The sequence below is a fragment of the Corvus cornix genome, chromosome 1 (assembly GCF_000738735.6).
Source record: "Corvus cornix cornix isolate S_Up_H32 chromosome 1, ASM73873v5, whole genome shotgun sequence".
Classification (NCBI taxonomy): Eukaryota; Metazoa; Chordata; class Aves; order Passeriformes; family Corvidae; genus Corvus; species Corvus cornix.
This window is the reverse complement of record NC_046332.1, coordinates 101631242-101645625: the sequence shown is the minus strand read 5'-3', so window position 1 is coordinate 101645625 and position 14384 is coordinate 101631242. Positions and strand designations below refer to the sequence as shown.

General features: G+C 42.7%; 1 protein-coding gene across 5 annotated transcripts; it reads left to right on the top strand.

Annotated features, from left to right (window-relative positions):
- Positions 1-1766: 1766 nt before the first annotated feature.
- Positions 1767-10436, top strand: RBBP7 (RB binding protein 7, chromatin remodeling factor). 5 transcript variants are annotated; one of them, XM_039550902.1, is made up of 12 exons: positions 1769-2068; positions 2300-2444; positions 4262-4404; positions 4852-5025; positions 5333-5448; positions 5997-6157; positions 6565-6691; positions 6781-6858; positions 7438-7514; positions 8424-8481; positions 8994-9104; positions 9904-10436. In XM_039550902.1, exons 1-12 carry the CDS (start codon positions 2005-2007, stop codon positions 9970-9972), a joined length of 1323 nt encoding a protein of 440 aa, XP_039406836.1. In that variant the 5' UTR covers positions 1769-2004; the 3' UTR covers positions 9973-10436. The 5 variants fall into 5 exon arrangements, with proteins under 5 accessions (XP_039406828.1, XP_039406854.1, XP_039406843.1 ...); XM_039550914.1 differs by having other exon boundaries at positions 1770-2020; XM_039550920.1 differs by lacking the exon at positions 9904-10436 and having other exon boundaries at positions 1768-2068; positions 8424-8497; positions 8994-9077.
- The last annotated feature ends 3948 nt before the right edge of the window (positions 10437-14384 follow it).

Here is a 14384-nt window from a genome sequence, read left to right as displayed (position 1 = left end):
AGGACAAGGCCCTGTGTCTGTGTTAACTCATGCACTCCTATGGAGCCTGCTACTGTACAGCTTCCATGCAATTTAACAGGATTCTCATTTCGAATAAGTAAGGCATGCATAGGTATAAATCCAATTTGTGCGGATTAAGGAGAAGATGAATATATACTCATTTAACTTCACCAAAAGATTTCTGCTTTTTAACACTCTGGTCAGAAAAGCAGTGGTTTATTAGGGAAAGCTTCCAGTTAGAGGAGCTGGCTGCCTTCCTCAGTCTTTTTCCCTGATTCCCATGCTACAACCTTTGGCTGCTGTTACCAGCCTTGGAGTCTCCTGCCTTTGCTAGACATAAACATTTTCCATAACTGGATTCCTTGTTTGAAAAACTGGTGTCCAGACCCTAGAAGGTTCAGTCCATGAAGAGTGTCCTCACAGAGGGGAAATTAAAGTTAAATGCCAGCTATTATTTGGCTGTTTCTCTCTCCTGCGACCATCTCTAGCTGAGCACAATGAGCTCCACTTCAGAGTTGATTTCCTCCCCTTCTGGAACTCCAAGCATGTGAGCCTCAGTGATACAGGATTCATCTCTGTGATTTTAACTCTGAAGCAAGAATTCATCTTAAGACTGTAAGTCACAACATGGCAAGAAAACACATGCTATTTGGAGACCAAAAGTTCCTTTGAATCTTTAGGGGCATTTGGGAGAATCTAACCTGATTCTTAACTGCCTCTATTTCCATTATTGTGCTGGAAAGTGTTATTAGCTGCCAGAAAGATCTACCCTGGTTAAGGGAAGCTCTGTTCATTTAAGCTGAATTGAAAGCAGTTAAATTAAATCACAGAATCATAGAATGGTTTGAGTTGGAAGGGACCTTAAAGATCGTGTAGTTACAATACCCCTTCCATGGGCAGGGACACCTTCCACTAGACCAGGTTGCTCAGAGCTCCATCCAGCTGGCCTTGAACAATCTTTCGTCTACTGGCAGGTGAAAGGAGAGATCAGCAAGGCTGGGCAGGCATGGTGGTAAGGCTGTATGTTTGATTTGGAGGGTGGTAGGGCCGGATGTTTGATTTGTACGTGGCTGCTCAAACAAAGCCATGTCACTTGCCAGAGTATGAGACGCTACCACTGACCCCATTAGAGAGCAATAGAATTTAAGTCTCTGGGAACACTGACTGATCCTGTGTGTGTGACAGTTCAGTAATGCAGTTCAGTGCCTTCTATGCTAAAACTGCAGCTAAAAAATAGTTCAAACATACATTTCTTCTAGAAAATTACAAAAGATTCAGCACCATTGCTGAAAAAACAGTAACTATTCAGCTGTGGCCACTGTAACCATTTTTACTTAAGAGATTTACTTACCTGGCCTAGTGGAAGGCGTCCCTGCCCAACAAGGGAGTTGGAATGAGCTCATCTTTAAGGTCCCTTCCAACCCAAACCACTCTACGATTCAATGATTCTATCATTTCTAGTTGCGAAGGGGGATTAATACCAAGTTTTTATTGTGATTTAGGGCTCATTAGACAAGACATATCGATAGAGGCGTCCTCTGTGGCGCTGCTTTACCTATAGCCCCACCTCGTGGCCACAGCGCGGCCCAGCCGCCTTCGCTTTCCCCTGGCCCCTCCTCGCCCTCCCTCGGCCCCTCCTCGCCTTCCCCTGGCCCCTCCTCGCCCTCCCTCGGCCCCTCCTCGCCTTCCCCTGGCCCCTCCTCGCCCTCCCTCGGCCCCTCCTCGCCCTCCCCTGGCCCTCCTGGCCTTCCCTCGGCCCCTCCTCGCCCTCCCCTGGCCCCTCCTGGCCTTCCCCTCGCCCGCCCCGCCCCAGCCCCAGCCCTTTCGGGGCTGGGGGTCCTCAGAGCCGGGGTCTCCCCGCGCCACCGGAGGCTCTCTCCCGCCTTTCCAGTGGCTCCTGTGCGCGCTCCCTCCCTCCTTTCCCGCCTCCTCTGCTTCTTCCCGCCCTCTCCGCTCGCTGCCGCCTTCTCCTCGGCTCCCTCCCGGCGCCCCGTCTCGCCCGCCATGGCGAGCAAGGACGGTAGGAGCCCCCGCTCCGCTCTCCCCGGCCGGGCGCTGGGGTGTGAGGGTGCGTGTGCCCGGGATGGCGCAGCGGAGCTGGGGCGCTCCGGGATTCCTCCCCGAGGAGCTTCCGCGGGAGCTGGGAGCGGGGCTGGAGCGGCTGCAGTTTTCGTCCCGCCGGCCGCCCCCGAGGGCCCTGCGGGACCCCCGCTCCTGCCCCGTCCCGGTAGAGCCCCGGCCGGGGCTGCGCCCCCTTTCACCCCCCTCCACGCTCTGTTCATGCCTTCCCTTACTGCAGTGCTGGAGGACACGGTGGAGGAGCGTGTCATCAGCGAGGAGTACAAGATCTGGAAGAGGAACACCCCCTTCTTGTACGACCTGGTGATGACACACGCCCTGGAGTGGCCCAGCCTCACGGTGCAGTGGCTGCCTGATGTGACCAGGTGAGAGACGGGCAGAGAGGCCGAGAAGGCACCGGGAAGGCTTCTTTTCTATTAACCTGGTGTGCTGAGTAACTTGGGGATAAAAACCACGCAAGACGAGAATAATTTGCGTTAAACTTCTCTTTGTGAGCTTGTAGCTCTTTATTTTGCTTACAGCTTTAAAAACCCCGCGGGTGTGCAGAAGCATCGAGGAAAAAGGTCACAAGTTGATACTTCACAGAAGTCTAGATTAGCCTATCAGAAGGTGTTGTGAGGTGTGAACACAGAAGTCTTTCTCAATTTATTTCTAAATAAGAGATCTAGTGCTCATTTGTAGTTAATTCTGATTGAGAAATCTATCTACTAAATTAGCTCATTCTTAAAGACTGTTTTTCCTCACGTGCACTATATATACTCTTCTGTCCAAGCTATAGGATCTGTAGTATATGCCTGATAATCTTTTAAGTCTGGGCTTACTTAAGAGAACATTCTAAAACTGGTTCTTCACATTCTGGTTTTGTCCCTGGTTCATTGTTGACTTCACATATTTAAATTTCCCATTCTTCCCCATTTCCCTGAAAAAATTGTGGGCTGAGTTTCTTTTTCTTAAAGAATCATGAAGGTGGGGATAGAATCTCTTCATGTGCCAGCTACTACAGAACTTAAATTGTTGCAGTAACCACTCGGGGCTCCACTGAGGTAGTGATGTAACATGGATTTAGGTAGATTTTAAAAAAACTTATGTGTAAGCTTCATGCAATTATCAGAGGATGGTCTCTTTCTTCTGTAAAGTTCCTTTTCACATATGGGATTGTAACATATGTGTTGGTTAGGTGATGACTTCATTTGGTGTACCAGAATGTTTGGGGATGATGTTGAGAGATGTGAGCTAACCAGTCATGGCATGGAGAAAATGAAGTGGGGACTTGAGGGTGTGGAGCCCTTATGAGGAACACTTCTGCTTGCCTCGTATTTTGCAGATTGACTTAATATTCAGTTTAAAAACTGGTGTTTCCAATTATCCAGTGTCAAAATATGTAAGCCATTTAAGGCAAGGACTGCCTCTTTGTATGGCACCTGACATGATGGGACACCTGTTCCTGATGCAAGTAAGTGCATGTGCATTGTGTGTTTCTTGTTTGGTTTTGTATTTTTTTTTCCCTCTTTACACTTGGAAGTGGTGTAGTAATACCTCTGGTTGTTTGTGATTATCCAAATGATTCCGGATTGCTTGGATTCAGGCAACATAATTAATTTGTTGCATTCAAGAATGCAAAGGTTGCTTGGTTTTGACTGCTCAAATTTGTCCTTTCAGAGATAAATGGCACCATCCATCCAGCTGTTCACTTTTAACTAAATGTTACATTCAACCACCAGAAGAGAAATTTGATTCTAGTTAAGGTAACTGGTAAAAGCTTCTAGGAGAAGTAACTAAAACAGGTTGCCACTTGCCCCCTCAGGATTTACGTTTTATGGAAAGGATTATTGCTTGTTTCCTAAATCAATACTGTGAGACTCCAGGGAAATTAGACAGAAGTAGGTATTGGTGTCACCTCTAACTGCTGTGCAAACTGTAACTGTCCCTTTCAAGCCACAGTGGCTATATTCACTGGCCTGTATTGTCACTCGAGCCTTGCTGGTTGTGTCTTTGGCTTGCTCATGGCAGAGTCCAGTTTGCTTTATTGCACAAGTCTTTGCAACAAAGGGGAGGATCTCTTACAGAGTCTCTCTTTTCTAGTTCCCTGAAGAGGTTTGGATCTTGAGGGTTATTGATGCAAGCTATGGAACTTCTGGAACTGAGCACATACTTTTATTCCAACATTTATTATTCTAAACAGGCCAGAAGGAAAGGATTATGCTCTGCACTGGCTGGTTTTGGGAACACACACGTCTGATGAACAGAACCACCTGGTTGTTGCCGGAGTCCAGATTCCCAGCAATGATCAGTTTGGTGCTTTGCAGTATGACAGTGAGAAAGGAGGTGGGCATGCAGCATTCTTAGGTTCTGATTGAGCAGTATCATTACTGCTTTCACTTGTTCTGATAATGATGTTCTAACTTGCTGTTAAATACTAAAGTGGACATATACTTACCAGTCTACACTAATTCTAGATTACTAAAAAGAGGAAACTTTTTTTCAGAAGAGCTTAGGTAACATTATGGTATATAATCCCTACTAGGCTTTCTACCAGCTCTCTCAGTTGTCGTGAAAACAGGTATACATCTACCTCAAATAAAGACTGAAGGTCTGAAAGAGGATTCCAAATATCAAAAGTGTTAATGCTATCGTGTTGCATGGTGTGAGTCTTTCCTAGTCTTTGCTTGTGTTTAATGAGGTGCTACCACTGTATCTTGGAGTAGGGAAGATGCTGTTTCAGTAGTCTAAAATAATTGGTGTGATAAACTGAAATTTTTCTGACAACTGTAGAATTTGGTGGCTTTGGATCTGTGACTGGCAAAATTGAGATGGAGATTAAAATTAACCATGAGGGTGAAGTGAACCGTGCCCGATACATGCCGCAGAACCCCTGCATCATTGCAACAAAAACACCCTCTGCTGATGTGCTGGTGTTTGACTACACTAAACATCCTTCAAAACCAGGTGGGTCATACTCCTTGGAGCTGAGCAAAATGCCTCTTGTCATCGAAGGGTAAACTTGTGTTTGACTGTGATGGGGAGAGACTTGCTGGGCTCTGGAATCCAAAGGAGGAGGCCCATATCTTCAGGGACTTCCTGCCTGGTTATGCTCACTTTTGTAAGAGAATCTTGATAGAAGCAGCACTCTCTGGAGAGGTTCATGTATAAAATACAATTACTGCAACAGAAGCAAAGTTCTTGGGTGGTAATGATGCTCCTATGGATTGATGTGCAAGGAGACGCTAAAGGGAAGGAATTTTCTGTCTTTCAGACCCGAGTGGAGAGTGTAATCCTGACCTTAGATTAAGAGGACACCAGAAGGAAGGCTATGGCTTATCATGGAACTCAAATTTGAGTGGACATCTTCTCAGTGCATCAGATGATCATGTAAAAACCACATCTTTTCCCCTACTTAAAAAACCCAACTCCTCCTAATTTATGCTGTAGTAGAAAATTGGAGAAAACCTGTCCTAGTGCAGCTGTGTATTGTTATGTGGGGAAGCTCTCACATATTGTAATTACATTTCTAAGGGCTGTCAGTTGGCTTTAGGCTGTAATCAGCAACGAGTTCTTTTTAAGGTTCTTGATGTAAGAATATTTTTATAGTTTACTGCTGGAAGAAACCCTTTAAATTGGCTTGGGTCAAGACCATAATTTAATAAGACTCTCAAAGATCAGTTGAACTAATAGCTTATACATTTCTTTGTGGACTTTAAAAGTGTAAATTGCTTTTGTGGCCTTCTAAATAATCCTTGGGCCTTGAACTTGCAGAAAACTGATTGATAACTTAGCTCTCATTTGTGGCATACTAAGTGTTCTTTTTCAAAAGCAGGAACTGCTTCAGGAGTGTCGTCTCTGTCGAGTGTGATTGATTATTTATTTGAAAGATAGTACAATCAGAGTCTGCATTTCAGTAGAATGTGGCTTATTTACAGATGGTGTGTTTATGGGATATAAGTGCTGGACCCAAAGAAGGCAAGATTGTTGAGGCAAAAGCCATCTTTACCGGGCACTCTGCAGTAGTGGAAGACGTGGCATGGCACCTGCTCCATGAGTCTCTGTTTGGATCCGTGGCGGATGATCAGAAGCTTATGATGTAAGTTAGGAGGTTTCTGGGTAGTGCATGCTGTGTGCTGCCAGTGGACCTAGTCCACAGCACTTGGATAAAAAACAAAGTCTGAATTTTGACATGATTTCATGTAGCTCTTTATGGCAATCAGCTACAGTGATGGTGCAGAATCACTTAAATCTACATGCCATTTAATGTGTTCCCATCACTTGAAAAGAAGATGTAACTAATATGTATGTCAGCTTCCTGGTGCAAGCTGTTCATGTACAACAGACAAAATACTGAAGGTTTTGGAATGAAAACTGTAGCTTCAGAGTTGGGTTTAGTAATAAAAGCTATTGTGAAAAAGAACCTCCTGTAAAAACTGAAGTTTGTTTGCTTTCCCTCTTTCCTCCCTGCCCCTGACCCCTTCCCCAAACCCTTCACTGCCACAGTTGGGACACAAGATCTAATGCCACGTCCAAGCCGAGTCACTCAGTAGATGCTCACACAGCCGAGGTCAACTGTCTGTCCTTCAATCCTTACAGCGAGTTCATTCTGGCAACTGGCTCTGCTGACAAGGTTTTTACTTGTGTATATTTTACATTCCCAAGCAGTGCAGATGAAGGCCATTATAGTATAACCAATTTCTTGTTACTTGTGTCTCCCAGACGGTGGCTCTATGGGATCTTCGAAACTTAAAGCTGAAACTCCATTCTTTTGAGTCTCAAAAGGATGAGATTTTTCAGGTGGGTAAACTACTCACAACCTGTAGAAAAAACCCACGAAGAGTACTGAGTTGGACAAGAACATGTAGATTTGTGTTCTTGCAACACAAATATATCTGTTGAACCAAAACTCACTATGTTGTGTTTGACAATTACAGACAGTACCATGTAGTTTATTTCTGCCTTTCCCCACTTGCCTTTAAAGCAAGTAGTCAACAACTTGCTGCTAAAAAGATACTGGGTGTTCACAAGTACCTTTAGTACAGGTAGAAGGTTTCTCTAAAATGATGTGCTATACAGAGGATTTGGGTTCAAACCTAATTTTGTGAACTCTGCCTAATTAATTGGGTGCAAGTAACAGTGATTTTTAGACAAATTTCATAAAATATGGTAGATCTGTAACACTGAAATAATGTTGTTTGTTCAGGTTGAGAAACCTTAAGACTTTAAAGCAGTCTATTTGAGCTACTAGATACCCTCTGTGCTGGAAGAAATTGATTTGCAGAGTACAGTTAAAAATTAGTGGCCGGGGTGCTGGTTATACAGGATATGCTTTAGAAATCAGTTAACTGCTCCACTGAAGTTGTTTTCTTTTAATAGGTTCACTGGTCTCCTCATAATGAAACCATTCTTGCTTCAAGTGGTACCGATCGTCGGCTTAACGTATGGGATCTAAGGTGAGGAGCAATTCCTTTCTGTTAGCATATATGAACAGATGGTTAAAAAAAGGCTGCTGGCCTGCATTATTTGGCAGGTTTGATTTGTGCTGTTCTCAAGCCTTCCTTGCTTACCTCAGGCCTGGTCTTTTGGGTATAAATAGAAACAGCGCAGTACATCTAAAGTTACTTCTCCATCAGGATTTCTTGCTAATAGTGTTGTTTTCTGTTGTCCATTTGTTGCCTAGATTCAAAAGAAAAAACTTGCAACAGTGTTAAAGTGGTAGGATAAAAAGCAGTTCTTTAATGAAAGCTTTCAGGTGCACAAACACAGCTGTATGTGCATGCGTGGTAAAGGATTTCTACAGTTTTTAAAAGGTTAATTAATTAGTGTATCTTGCAGGTATATTCAGTAGGAGGTCAGTTGGCCCGGTAACCCACTCTTGGGTCTGCCCCTTTGGAGTTGGTCCAGGGGTTTCTTTCCCCTATTTCTTGTTATGTCTCTCAAGTTCTGGTGGAAAACAAGATGTCCTTGTCAGAAATTGTGGTCTTAAGAATAAGACTAAACAGAATTTCAGGAATGTGTTAGAAAGGGTTAGCTCATTATTCTAAAATGTGAGAGAGGGCAGGAAAAGTACTAGAAATCATACAACTATATTTTAAAAATCTACAAAGCTACACATATGAAAAAGGGTAAAAATCTTTAGGCATCACATCAGTAAGTGATTTTTGCTTCCATGTGCTTCACAAGTTAAGATTCTATTTCAGTAATGACAGTGCCATACAGCTGATGTTTTATACCTGATGATTATAGTTATTTCACAGTGAGGAAAACAATTTGCAAATATGGGAAACAAAGGCCAGGAACTGTTAAGTTGATATAGAATACAATTGTAATTTTAATAAAAAGTATAAACTACTTTCTTACAGTAAAATTGGAGAAGAGCAGTCTGCAGAGGATGCAGAAGATGGGCCTCCTGAGCTGCTGGTACCCTTTTGTTCAGGTTTCAGTGTGCTGACATGCTGTGTGGCAGTGATGTCTTGTCACTGTGCTGCTAAAACTGCAGCTGTTCGTAAATCTTTTCACCTCCCTGGTTTCCAGTCCTTTGCTCTCCTTTGCTGTAGGCTTCCTCTGTTCAGTTCTGAAGGTTTCCCCATTTCGTGTGTGACTCTGTAAGTGCTCTTAGATGTAATCAGAATGAAAAATGTCTGGATTTCACAGCCCAGCCCTGTGTGAAGAGAGACCATTTTGAGGATGTCAGTTGTTGCTGTAATAATAGGAACTGTTACCTCAAATGCTGTCTCAGCAGCTGCATCTGTGTCCAGTGAATGGGAAGCAGTTGAACACACACCTTCCTTATGTCTGTTGTGAATCTCTAGTAGCAAGTTTTTCTTTGTGTAGTCATTAGCATGATGAATTTAACTTAAGAATCCCAGGTTTTAACAGATTTATCTAGAGTTGAAATGGCTTACTGAAGCTTGTGGGGTTTTTTTTAACAGTTTATTCATGGAGGACACACTGCCAAAATTTCAGACTTCAGCTGGAATCCTAATGAGCCTTGGGTAATCTGTTCTGTATCAGAGGACAATATAATGCAGATATGGCAAATGGTGAGTGTCACAACAGCTCTTGAGTTGCTCTGAAGCTTAGTGTATAAATGAAACTGAAAAGGCTTGTTCTTCTTAGGGCAGCTTGTGCCTTCGAGGACTGAAAGTTGTCTGTGCCATATACTTCTTGCTCTAATCAAACAGTGTAAGACTTTAAAAAGAAAACCCAAGACTCAAACAACTTGAATAAAAGCAACTGCTAGTTAATTCTTGATTCCAAGTCCTAGGTACTAGTTAAGATTTATTCTTAATTAAAGCAGTTAAAAACTTATATCCAGTATTAGCCAAGACTTATTCTTCCCCCTGTATGTTGGCTGTAAAGCAGGATGCTTTTTAACTCCCCAGTTAGTTCATATTACATTACAGGAAATGGAACAGCTATCTTAGAAATGTGGAATAAAGTAATTTGGGAATAAATTAAATTAAAAAACTGTAACGGACTTAAGTGTGTTCCACAGGTCAGGCTTCTTTTTTTTTAATATGTGTTCTTGTTTTGTGTGTTTAGACTAAGATTGAAATAATTCCAGATAAAATGTTCATAATAAGGCTAGTGGTTAAATGGCTACGGCTTTTGCTGTTGAAATGGAGCAATTCAAGAAGGCAACTGCCAAAATGTAGCCACTGTGTGCCCATTCCTAAATTTGGCTGCCCTTTAAGAAAGGGCAGGGAGAAAGTCCCTTCAAGGAGGGGATGATAGCTGTGTCACCTTGGTATTATCAAGCTCTTTTTCTATATGAAGTGTAGAAGATTGTTTAAAAACAGTTGTGTGTATCACTTGTAATGTAATGTCTTGTGTCTTCAGGCAGAAAACATTTACAATGATGAAGAACCAGATATAACAGCAGCCGAACTGGAAGCTCAAGGAATGTAACTTTTCTTCTTTAAGGAACTACTGGGAATGACATAGTAACATAATTCAACTACGCATACAAAAAATAAAGCCCCAAAAATAAAAAATGGCAACTAAAAAACAAAACCAAAAGCCCTCACAATCACTGGGCAGAAGTATTACATCAAAACAAGAATATTCTTAATGAGGCACAAAAAGCTTGTATAATCACGTTGTCGTGGGCTACCCTTGGTTGTGTAGGCACTTTGAGGTGTTGTATACGGTACAGCAATTAGCTTTAGAGAAAATAAGAATGACTTGATACCTATGTCTATATTTTTAAACAAACTTACTGGATTCCTGTAAATAAAATTGTCAAATCCTCACTCTGCACACATAGAAACTATATTAAAAAAACCCCTTTTTATTAATATGTAAAAAGAGCTTTCCACTTTTACACACCACGTTTGGATTGTCTTTGCATAAATAAAATCTATTTAAAAGAAGTTTGGTGTGTTTAATGTCCACTGGCATAAGTTGAATGCTTTCTTGCCTGAATATAATTTAATTGCTGCCTGGTGATAAAGGTATGTATTTTTTAGTTTATAACTTAGCCCACACTTAAAGGTCTGGGAAGATTAGAGTTGTCTTCATGCCAAAAAAATTGGAATAGAGAACTTGACTCCTTCACAAAGGAAATGGGTATAGGAGGAGGTTTAGGGAATCCATGGGGCGAGCCGGTAGATCTCTTGTAAAGTTCAAGTATAAATCTTGAGCAGACTCAAGTAACTTCTTTGTATTTGGGTGGTTAGTGGTTGGATTTTGTTTTGATGTGGTTTATGTGTGTGTGTTATGGGGGTTTTTTGGGTGGTGGTAAAAGCACTATCCTTTATCATTTTCTTAAGTGCCAAGGTGCCAGTGCCCTCTCAGTGAATTGGTGACACCTGTATTAGGGCATTTTTTACTTAAGTGAGGCAACTGGGCAGTTGTCTGAAATACATTAGTGTCTGAACAAATAGAAGACAAACAACAGTTTGCTTCTAAACCTCGCACTGACTGAAAAGCTCAAGAATTTTTACTCTATAGAAACAAAATTTCTCCATATTTATGGATCTACAGACAGGTAATGGATTACGTTGGGAGCTGTCAGACAAATGTCAGTGTCTGCCTGGAGTTTATAGCTCTTACCTACTTAAGACCTTAACGAAATGAACTGCTGGCTGTCCTGATCTTTCTGCTCAAGCTGAAAAAAAGAAGACTGTGGTGACTGATACTGAAAATGTGATACCTTGCTCTCCTCTCCACTGGGACTGTAACAAGTTATAGACTGCTGGGCTCAAGCTGCATATTTGAAGCTGCCTGTGCTGGCTCTGGCTGGGATGGAGTGCATGTCCATCTGAGAGTGATGTGGTGCTGGGAGCTGTGGTTTGGATTTATGGCTGGAATGGTGCTGATAAGGTGCCTGTACTTTGACTCTTGCTGGGCAGTGCTTGCACACTGTGTAGGCTGGGGCAAGGGACATGAGCTGCGGGGGAGACAGCTGGGATAGCTGACCCCAACTGGCCAAAGGGATATTCCTTACTTTGGGCCATGCTCAGCAATAAAACGGATGGAGGAAAGTGAAGAGGGCCTTTGGTAGTGGCCCTCTTGGATGGTGGCAGGGCATTGACCTGTGTCAGGGAGGGGGCAAGTGGTTTCATTCCCTCCTCACCCAGCTCTAAACCTCCTCCAGCTGTACCCAGGAGATTTTCTTCCTGTTCTCTCCACCGCCCTGCTGGGGAAATGCAAGTGACAGCACATGATAAGCATTAAACACTGAATTCAGAGATGGTTTCTGGTCAGGCCCTACATTCTTTTGGCAGTCATTATAACACACACAGCTCTTGAAAAGTAGGAAATGAACATGTTGATGCCTTTTTCTCTGGTCCTAGAACTATGATCCAGAAATGATTAAGGGAATAAAAGGGGTTTTACCTCATTTAATAAGGATCCTTATGGTGCACAACTTGATAAGGTGGAAAATGCCGGAGAATGCACACGGCGCTTGACGCGTATACAATTTTTACGTATTTTGCAAATTAGCATATCTGACAAAGGTTCCCCAATGAGAAGCTTAATAGATAAAGTAGTGTCCCCCTATTCTGGCAACTTCTAGTCTCCCCCCTCAGATGAGGCTTGTATCCTGTTTACAAAAATATGTCCTAGAGAACTGGTTCCAGCCTTGGTTCCTATGGAGAACCAAGATAGCATGAAGGCTTCAGACCTTCAGCTGGGAGACTTTTAGAACGTTTTGTCCTCCTGCCTAGAAAAATACTGGAACTAAGTTGCAATATTAGGCTTCAAATACGTATACTAAGAATACAGAAAATATATAAAAGGTATATAAAAGAAAAGGCAAAAAATCACCACAGCATAATGTCAATGGCCCAACTTTCTGGAAAAACAGAAATACTTCCCTGAGAGAATGGTGGTGGTTCCTCCTGGCGAAGATAGAGCAGTGCTCTCTGACATGACCCCTCCCTGCTGCTGGTCCTCTTCAGTGCTCACTTCAAGGAGACCTCCTGGCTGCTTGGCACTAGCATGTAGAGAACAGCTCATCTCTAGAATTGGTGATTCCAGCTTTGTGTGTGAAATATGGTTGGGGTTATTCACTAAAGTCTTTTTACTGCCTCACTAACTGAATGGGAGGGAGGAAGTGGAGTGTAGTAACTGCACTGCTCTTGTCATTGCTTTTCTTATGCTACTTATTTTTAATTCCCCGCCTGCTCTTACAGGGGCCACCCCCTGCTTTGTAGTCACTAAGTCACCATGCACAGACTTGTCTCTCTCCACACCTTTTTCAAGAATGGTTTCTATTAAAGTGATGGAGGTAGGTGCAAAAGAGCTTGAATATTCCTCTGGAAGGCTGAGATGCTGTTGGAGTTCAGCAGGCAGGTGACAACTGGACAGGACATGCTAAACAGCATGAAAGGTCAAACCTGCCAAAGGACATCTTGGCCACCGCTTGATTAACTGTGCTTTGGTCCAGCTGGTGTTCTGGGTGTACAAACACTAAAATGCCATGCACAGGAAATGGAAATGAATGCATTCTCTGATTATGGGTTTTGCCACCCCCCCTCCCATGGGCAGGGACATCTTACACTAGACTGGTTGCTCCAAGCCCCATTGAACCTGTCCTTTAACACTTCTGTGGATGGGGCTTTGAGATAAGGCATTCACAGCTTCTCTGGGCAACTTGTTCCAGTACCTCACCACCCTCACAGTAAAGAATTTCTTCCTAATATCTAATCAAAATCTACCTTTTGGGAGTTAAAGTAATTACCCAGCATCACTCCCTGCACTTGTGAAAAGTCCCTCTTTGACACTGACTGTCAAATTTTGTCAGGGTTCTAGATTTTATTTACTGAAACACCAAGAGCTCAGATCTGGAGGTGTAGGGATCACTGGTGGCACCCTAAATGTCCGACAAAGCCCTACTTCCCTCTAGAGCACAGAGGAGCACGCACCTGGGGGGCCTAGGGATGCAGCCAATGCCTGCTCTTACAGCTGAAAGGATGGGATAATTTATTAGGGACCAAAATTATCTTTAACTATACCTGCAGTTCAAAGCACAGCAGTAAATGAAACCTCTACTCTGCTTTCTTTCTCCCAAGTCTGGATTGTCCTGCTCCATACCTGTGTACACACAGCATCCTTCAGTAGCAGCAACTTCATACCAATCTTTTTTAGGCAGCTCTAAGTTAATTAGGAGAGTCTACAACTTAGTGGCTGAAAGTGTTTTATTACTGAGAATGTGGTGCTGGAACCAATATGGCTTTTAATTTGCAAGTAGTTTTTTCAAAGTATTTTTTTAATGCCTGAGTAGCATGTTTGTGAAACAGTGGAAGATCATCATAGTGAAGTCTATGTAGCTGAATGCCTAAGATTTTGATTTTAAAAACTGTTGCCTCCCACAGGAAGTAGATAACTGCTTATGCACTGCTATTTGGTAGTAGTAAATACAATGGGAGTTTGAAGTTTAAAAAAAAGAAAAGTAATAGAACATTCAACCTGAACAATGGCTCCAGCAAGGTATTTATTTATTGCATTAGACAAGAGTTACTTTAGGTGTGCTCACACGGTACTTACAGAGTACACTTAGTTCAATGTGTTATTCCTGGAGGTTCATATGTGCTGGGAAAAGGACACACTATCAGGCTTTTCATACACTGGCCCTTCTTTTCAAGGGAACTGTATACAGTTTTGAGACCTACCTTTTTTGTATTGGCTGTTCTCAGAAGACCAGGTATAACAAAAATTACAGAAGGTAATTTAAAGTGAAAAACGGCCAGTTTAGGGTGACTTCCTCACTTGTTCTCAACACCTATGTATTTGATGCAATTTTTCAGTATTTTTTCTCTCCAAGGTTTTCAGCCTACACCAAGGAAATCTAAATTCATTCCTCTTTGAACTGA